This window comes from Etheostoma spectabile, chromosome 12, assembly GCF_008692095.1.
Source record: "Etheostoma spectabile isolate EspeVRDwgs_2016 chromosome 12, UIUC_Espe_1.0, whole genome shotgun sequence".
Lineage (NCBI taxonomy): Eukaryota > Metazoa > Chordata > Actinopteri > Perciformes > Percidae > Etheostoma > Etheostoma spectabile.
In genome coordinates, this window is record NC_045744.1 from 20,015,617 (window position 1) to 20,024,336 (window position 8,720).

At 39.7% G+C, this 8,720-nt stretch overlaps 1 protein-coding gene across 1 annotated transcript in view; it reads right to left on the bottom strand.

The window, feature by feature from the left end:
• Window positions 1–8,720, bottom strand: part of LOC116699838 (astrotactin-1-like) — a 372,650-nt gene that overhangs the window by 216,004 nt on the left and 147,926 nt on the right. Inside the window, 1 exon segment of the mRNA XM_032532626.1 lies at window positions 7,083–7,233. Coding sequence (XP_032388517.1) covers window positions 7,083–7,233 — 151 coding nt within the window.

Consider the following 8,720-nt stretch of genomic DNA (forward strand, 5'->3'; position numbering starts at 1 on the left):
TGATGGCATCTAAAAATCGTGTGTATTCCTTTTTGTTGTAACTACTTTGTGAATACATAAAATATACATTTAATTCAACAAGTATGAGCCCCTACAGTATGGGATCTTCGGCAGAAGCTGAACACACACTCACATCTATCCAGTGACCTGAGGAGAGAGAACATCAGTAGTGACAATCTAATGTGCTCCCATTCCACTTTAGGGCTGAGGTCTAGCTATATCTTTGCCAGGTATTGACTCCGCTCAACACTGCTTAGTGTCCCAAATTGTGATCCCAGTCTAGATTGTTTTTTGCTGCCTAAGGGGAAGTACGCCAATACAAAGTGGTGAGAAGAATTGCTTTACCCTGTAGCATATGGTGTGGCGCTGTCCAGAATTATTATTAAAAAAGCACCTGCTGTAGTGTTGTATATCATGTGTACTTCATATTGTGTAATTTTGTGTGCAACTCGGAGTACAATCATGGCGATGGTCTGTGTGGGCTTTGATGAAAAGTGACATGATCTAGTAAATTAAAAAAAAGTATGGTTTAGTTGATGAGTTAGGCACATTAGGTACGTTTACATGCACAATATTCCACTATTATTCCAAATATGACAATATTCCAAATGTGATTTAGGTCATGTAAACAACATATTCCAATTGGATATTCCAAAAAAAGGCCTTTTTCTAAATATAGCATTTTAAAACATGGGATATTTTGGCATTATTCAGGTTTTAGAGGTATTTTTGGACATGTATATGGTGCATTCAGTAGTCTGGTTATCACCAGACCAAGCCAAGCTCAATAGATTTGAGATTGAGCATTTGTCATGGGGAGTCTGCTCTGTATTTTCTCTGCACAAGAGGCGTGACCAACGGGCATATTCAAATGACTCTGTACACAATTGGATAGTCCTGCAACCAATCACACCAACAATCCGGGTGACGTATTATAAAATGAATTTCTACGTCACTAGCTGAGATGGCCGAGACTAGGTGGCTAACTGCACATGCTAGCGCTAGCATGCTAGCTCGTTCTCAATGGCAAAACACTGCTACAACACACACTAGTTCACCATAATCTACAAAAGAACTACTTGCATGTCCCTGTTCTTCAGGTATTCCACAAGTCCCTCTCGTTTAGAAGAAGTCTCCCAGCTAATCCTGCCTTGTACTGACCAATGTTGGGGAAAGAGTTATCTAGCTGATGTGATCTTACCTAGCTACTGCGCATGAACGACTCCCTAACAAAGATAGTATAGAAGTGTGATGTCTCACTATATAGCTAAAACAAGTGAGACGTCTTACTCTGTAGCTAAAACAGAGACATAACACACAGGGTGAAAACAGGATCTGCAGCAATGTGCAGTACAACAAAATGAAACCATGCAAACCTATTCTGGTAAAACCTCAAAATTAATTATGAAACTAAAAATGAGCATAATACGCCGCTTTAAAACATCCGGAGAGTATTAGCCAATGAGTGAAAGTGTTTACATTTCAGATAAACTAAAGAGTATCTGCTTTTACTTTCTAAAACTAAGTTTCAACAAACGGAAAACTGCACGCACACACACACACACACACCACAGTGAAATATCCTGTCCAACCCAACAGGGAGAAAATAAAATGTAAATGTTTTCTAACTTCAAACATACAACGTATCTGTGGGTTTAAATACAAGACTAGGTATCCCACTACCATGTAGTCACACTGTACTGACACTACAAGAGGCTTAATTATGCAGCTGCATTCCATACCTTGTACACAACCCTTTCTTCCTCCACTGTATAGTTCTATAAAACAGACATGCAATGAAAGCAGCTGGGAAATGCACTAAACAGCATTAATGATTATCAGTTCTTGTGTACTGCAGGTTTATATACCAAGCCCCACAAACACAATATGGGCTGTCTGGATGACGCCCAGCTAGCTCGTCATTCCACCCTGGTGGCAATCTGCTCTGTTAACAACATCCTTGTTTTCCACCATTTTGCAGAGGAGAAAAGTGACAAGACGAAGCTAATTAATCTCACAATCATCCTGTGATTATTATGCTCTCACTTCCACAGGCGCCACAAGCTGCCTCTCCCCAGGAGTGTAATACATCAGTGAGACGGAACGGGTCGGTCAGTGCAGACCGCCAGCATCAGTCGACTCTCACACAAGGAAAGATATTAAACACAGACAGGACAGCTACTGGCAGTGCAGACTGAGACAAGGTGTTAATTGATTAGGGTGGAATCAGAGCGCTGGGGCCCAGCCAGTTTACCACCCTGATTAGACGGATGAGAGGCTCATTTATAAGCTCGACAGTCACAAGATAATTACTAAAACACACAGTAATATATGCAACGGCAGCTGGGAGCGGTGCCGTGTGGTGATGGACAGGACTGGGATGTGTGTTTGTGTGTGGGGGGAAATCAATGACTTGCAATAATGCTAAGAGGTTGTTAGATAAGCAGCATAATAAGGGCATGTCTCATTCAAACAGAATAACAATCCATATAGGAACTGTGGTGAGCTATTCTTAAAGGATAAGAAATCCAAATAAATTAAATCAGCAAATACTCTAGTATGGCCATCTTTCCAAATTAGGCCACAGCCAAATAGGGACAGATTTACATAAATAAAAGTGCAGGGCAAATTTGTGCTGCCAATTCCATTCAATTTGTGCTCGCTATGTGCGTGTAATTACTGTCTGATTTAGTAAGGCAGCAGCAGCAGCTGCGTCTGGTAGTGACTACTACGTAGGTAGATTCAGTAAATGAAGGAGGAGCTCAGAAGAAAGCCATCCAGGGCTGGGATGAAATCACAAACCTTACCGGTCTATGTAGAAATACTAGGGAAGTAAAATGATTTCATTTATTGAGCCCTCAGTTCAACTCCAACAGTAAAGTGCAATACAGCCTAAACATGTAAATATTAAAATGGAAAAACAATGTATTAACATAATAAGATACAAAACACAAAAAACACTGTCTTTTTGAAAACACAGAGAGAGAGAGAGAGCGAGAGCGAGAGCGAGAGCGAGAGCGAGAGCGAGAGAGAGAGAGAGAGAGAGAGAGCATCGCTGCAGGTCTGAGCAGGCGCTCAAAGTGGAGCAGGTGAAGGGGATGGGATGGCTTTGATTAATGTCTCATTAGAATACCGAGGTAAAGGCAACCAAATGCAACTGATGTCTTATCAAAAGAATGCAATCATTAGCCTGTTCATGCAGTTCATACACATACACACAAGTATAATGAGATGTTGAGCAGAAAACCACAACTCTCTATCCTCTCTGTTTGCTCACTTTATAATAACCAGTTTTCTTACTAACTGCGATAGCAACGCTGGTATTGTTTTTACTTTGTAAGTCTGTGCGTATGTGTGTGTGTGTGTGTGTGTGTGTGTGTTGATGGCAAAATGTGTTCCTGGAGATAATAGCGGAAACTACCAAAGAGGCGGCTTTGAGTACTTTGCAAGGTGTTATGTGTCTGTCCCTCGGTCTTTCGGTTTGTTTGTAGACAGACTTTGTCACCGTGATAGTTTCACAACCACGCTAGATACAGTCACAAAACTTTACAGGTGTGTGGGTGAGTTTAAAATGAAGGCCAAGTTTAATGATTGTTGTCATGGCTGGTGTGACCCCATCCCAACATTGTTTTTTGTCTTTGTTGTCTGGATAACTAATTCATTGGATGTCCCTAGATTGAGTATTTTTTATGTTTCAATATCAACCACAACCTATACACATGCAGTTTTTTGCAGAGGAAGAAAATTCCCACGCAATACTGATCACACTTCTCATTTATCATCCAATATTTTCAATAACACCCCTTTATACCGTAATACACATGTATAAAGTATGAGGCATACTTGCTAAATTGTAAAGTGCACTTCAGACAACAGGCCAACTGGCAGACTGGTGAGCCTGTTTGATCATCAACATGCACAAATCCAGGTACAAGGCACAGAATGTGTGATTTCTCCATTTTGTTTTACTGAAGAACATTTGGCTTATATGATATTGTATGGCAACAGGGGCATGCAATAGATCAGAGTGAATGCATGTTATTGACATATTGGAGTACAAAATAAGGCCTGTGTTTATACACTATAAACAGAACTCAATTCTGACAGATTGTTACATATTGAATTCTTTTTTGCAAGTAAAAAAACTGGAAAAGCATCCAGCAAACAATTTCTTTGAGCTTCCTTGTTCCTTGCTCTATACATCTATTCTAAAAAGTGTTTCCGGTTTTTTTCTGAAAATCATCATCATCCTTCACTTTTTCCATCTTGTCTTACAAGTTCTCCACCTCCTTTTCAATGAGGCTCTACTTAGGTGTGAAAATCATAGATCTATTTTTCGGATGAATTTTTTGCTTCATTTGTGGTTACAGATGAGCTCAGTGAATGTTCACAAATTATGAAAAACAAACATTAAAGCATAAAGCACTGTAAGTAAGCACAGGCATTAACTTTGTTCTTTTTTGCATAATGTTCTTAGAAAAAGTATCACAGCATTCTCCAACATGCTCACAGGGATGGGAATATAACAGTACAATAAATAATTAATAGAATACAAAAGAAAAGTCTCATGACACCTCAAAGCATTGGCAAGAAAACTCTTCAATGTCTCTTTTTGGATCTATGTGAGACTAACTTCAGGGAGAAGAAAATGGATTTTTTTTCTGATGCTTTTGGCAAGGATTTGCTAAAAACTGCAGATTCAAGAAGACCCTCCTCTAGATGCTGGTGAATACAAGGTGTTGTTTAAAAGCCTCTAGTAATTATATACAAAACAAGGAAGAATATCCCTACAAAATATCTGGACATTTCTTTTGCTTTCCCACATGGGGAGAGAGAATGAAAAAAATGAATGTGTTAACTAAATAATACATAATCAAATGCCTATGAGACTTCAAAGCCCTGGCTTGAAATCTACACTCTACCATCTCTTGGGACAAACACGGAAATTGGATGGATATTTTGGTCTCTGACATTCTAGCGCAATGTTGTTGCAACTGAGTGGACTCCTTTCAGACTGTGTATGAAGCAATTTTAGAAAGTGGACAGTATTCACATCACAGGGTCCAATTACTAACAAGTGAGATATTTGGGATAGAGCAGCCGGTGCTTTCGGGCAGCAGTAATACATTTGTTTTTGACATGTACAAGCCCCCAGGAAATAAACAAGGTATTTTTCTGAGCATTTGTTTTTGGATGAATAGTGCAACTAAGCCCTAAAGAAAGCTCACATGCTTTATTGCATTAGTACCAACGGCTGATATTCAAGATTAGCATAGTTGTACAATAGCTGTTCAAGATGCTACTTGAAGCAGCATCAGAATGTCAAAAAAAAAAAAAATGAGTCTACGAATTGGATTGGTTGGGCCAGAACATCACTGCTGACAGTTGAAGAAGCTGTTTCAGACACACTTAAGTGTGGCTTAAGGTATGCTAATGTCTGTCAACAGTTTCTAAGCAACTATTGGTCTGATTGCCATGACATCTGGTATGGACATCCATGGTCACCAGAGAATGAATGCTAATGACTATGGTGGTAATCTGACTTTTCAAGCACCATCATCATTTCAAAATTGCAACTGGTCCAATACATTGGTTTATGGACAAATACCCACAAAAGTAATGACATTTCCTTAACTAGATTTTGCGTTTAGTGCTAATTAGCAAATGTTAGTATGCTGACACAATAAACTAAGATGATAAATATGGCAAATTTACCTACTAACAACATGAATTGTTAACCCTGGTATTGTGAGCATGTTGCCTTGCAGACATTAGCATTTGGCTCAAAGTCATGCGTGTCCAAGTACAGCCTCACAGAACTATCTTATGCTGCATGCACAACTTTGCACACTGTCCGATTAACAGTTTAGAGTGGAAGTAATTCATTCCAAGGGAGAATAACTGGCAGACGGAAATTGACTAGTATCCCCATGTGGCTGTGAACCTTAAATCAGGAATTTATTGGATTTTTTCTAAACTCTGCATTAAAACTGCCAAAGTGGGAAGTGGACAGGAGTCCTGTCATAAACAAATTATGTTGCCTTTATTTAGACAAAAGAAAAGAAAACTTACCTACCACTAAATTCATTTATGTTTTTACAATGTACAGAATATTAATTTAGCCTCCAGTCTCAGACGCAAAGGTGATAGCAATAAATTAACTACCTGTGTTGTTACATGCCTGCCAAAATAACATTTTCCTGCTCTGTGCTAATGTTTACCATAGCACATACATATATAATTGCTTGGAAATACATGTATCCGCTCTAATCTATAAATGAAACAGTTTCCCATTAAAAACACCTCACAAGCTATTTCCCACTCCTCGTGGTGCATTATAAGAGATAAGATGAAGCATGCCGGATTGCATAAATGCCATCTCCCTAGCCCACCTGAAAAGCTTTACTTAAGTGCATCAAAGTACTTGAAAATAAATTAAATTGTTAGGGGGGGTGGTGCATGACAGCTTATCAATAGAAAGGGGGGATTTAGGAGAAGCATAACACTAGCAGACGGCGTTGAGATTCTGCAAATAGCAAGAATGGTATTGCTGGAGTCCCCGACAGATGGAGATTAAAACAAACCTGGCTGCTACATTTCCTGGTTGCTAAGCACCACCTGGAGGTAATGAATGTGTTGTCGGCCTAAGAGGCATACATAACAAGAAGCAAAGTTAAACTGTCTACTCAGACACATTACAGAGTTCAGGTCTGCTGCTTGTCCTTGATATGCGTCATCTTGGTCAGCAGATATGTGCTCTTTAATATTTAAAGAGGTTCCTGGACTTAAACTCTGATGACCAAAACAGAATATGCATACATTAGAATATGAACCAACAGTGGAGAGGTCATATAAATGGGCTTTAAATCAAAAAGCCCCATTATTGTAAGTGTTGGAGGTAAAGACATTCAGTGTCATGCGCTCAATCATAAAAGGGTCTGTACAGACTGTATAGCAAACTGTAAAGTACTTTGAATTTGAATTATATAGAAATCTAGGGGAAAACATCACGTTCTGCTGCGGTGGGTAATGTACAATATGGCAGCTTTCAGCCAGAGTTCAATAAAAGTAAGATGACTCACCACACATCCGGTGGAGTCCAGCTTTCGGTCAGATATGCAGCGGAAGTTGCGGCTGCAGCCTCCGTTGTCTTTGGTGCAGTCTCTGACGGGCCCAAATGAGTCCAGGAGAACCTCCAACGAGTCAAAAGATGAACTGATCATCAATTTCTCTCTGTTACAGCAGAAATGGATGACAAAAACAAGATCCTGGTTTAGTTTTGGGGTCTATTACAGAGAACTGATTTGAGCTCTGAGTTTACAATGCATCATTTATTGACTGTTTATAAAGAATTTGGACCAAATGCCAGATAAACAATTGATCTCTTCCTCTCCTCAAATGCCACTGTACATCATGTTGTTTTGTTGCATTGTTTTTCCTTTGTTGATAGCCTGCCAGAACTTCCTGGAATTGGACCGAAAGTCAGAACCATCCAATCCATCCATTGTGTTTTCACACTAGAAACAAACCAAACCATTGTTCCAAGTGATCTGTACTGAGACCACCTCTTCTGGTCGGAAACAAGGCTGTTTGGTCCGGACCGAGGTCCGGGAGAGGCTTTATTTTTGGTTTGGATCAAACTGGAAAATCCAGAGAGGTACCAAACAAGGTAGATGTAAATTTTGGACCCTGAAAGAACAGATGCGCATAGCTTTAGTATTTTTTAGGCCTTTTTGGCCTTTATTTTAATAGGACAGCTGAAGACATGAAAGGGGAGAGAGTGGGGGGAATGACATGCAGCAAAGGGCTGCAAGTCAGAGTCGAATCCAGGCCCGCTGCGTTGACGAGTAAACCTCTGTATGTGGGTGCCTGCTCTACCAAATAAGCTATCCAGGTGCCCATATTTTTTATATTATCAGTGTTGTACAAACCATTTTATATAACCCTAGAGTTTAAACTGCTGAGATACACCATAGTTTGAGATCATAAAACAGGAATTGTCTGCAAGTAATTCTCACAGTAGTTTGCAAATCAACTTTACAATTAGTACCCATCCCGGTACCTGCACCGCCATTTGGGGTTTTTTTCTGGAAACCCGGGGAAAGTGTTGTTTGTATCACTAGGTTTAAAATGAATAGAAATTTAGAATAATTGCAAAAAAGTAAAAAGATGTTCCCCCCCTTATTGAGACTAATAATTGACCTGTTAAAGGGCCCCACCAAAAAAAAAAACACAAAAATAATTTAAAGACATATGCGGCCAATTTTTGGTTTGTTTTATGTGTGAAGTGAAAATAAACTGCTCCCCGCTTGCGGCCTACCTAAAAAGAAAAGGGGAAAATCAGGCCAATTTCAAAAGCTAGTCAGTTACAACCCCCAGTCTGGGTTCTAGGGCAGACGGCGAAAACCACATTTAAGAGTAAATTAAAAAAGTCCTCTTTTTAAGTTATAGTTAGGGGGGAGGGGTTTTGGCAGGGTTGTTAAAACCCGGGGGGGAGGGTTTATAAACCGCAGAAAAGCACCCCCTTTTCCCTTTTTCAAAGTTGTCAATTTACTGCCAAAAATTATAGAATGGCTCGGTTTTCCCCTTTCAAGCTCTTAGTTTATGCTGTTTTAGGGATTTAGACTCGGGGATTCCTTTGAACCCTGCCCCCTTCTCCTCTTTTTTTCCCCTTTTTTGCACATGTCCCAAAAGCGTTTTTCTAACTTAGCTCGGGGGTA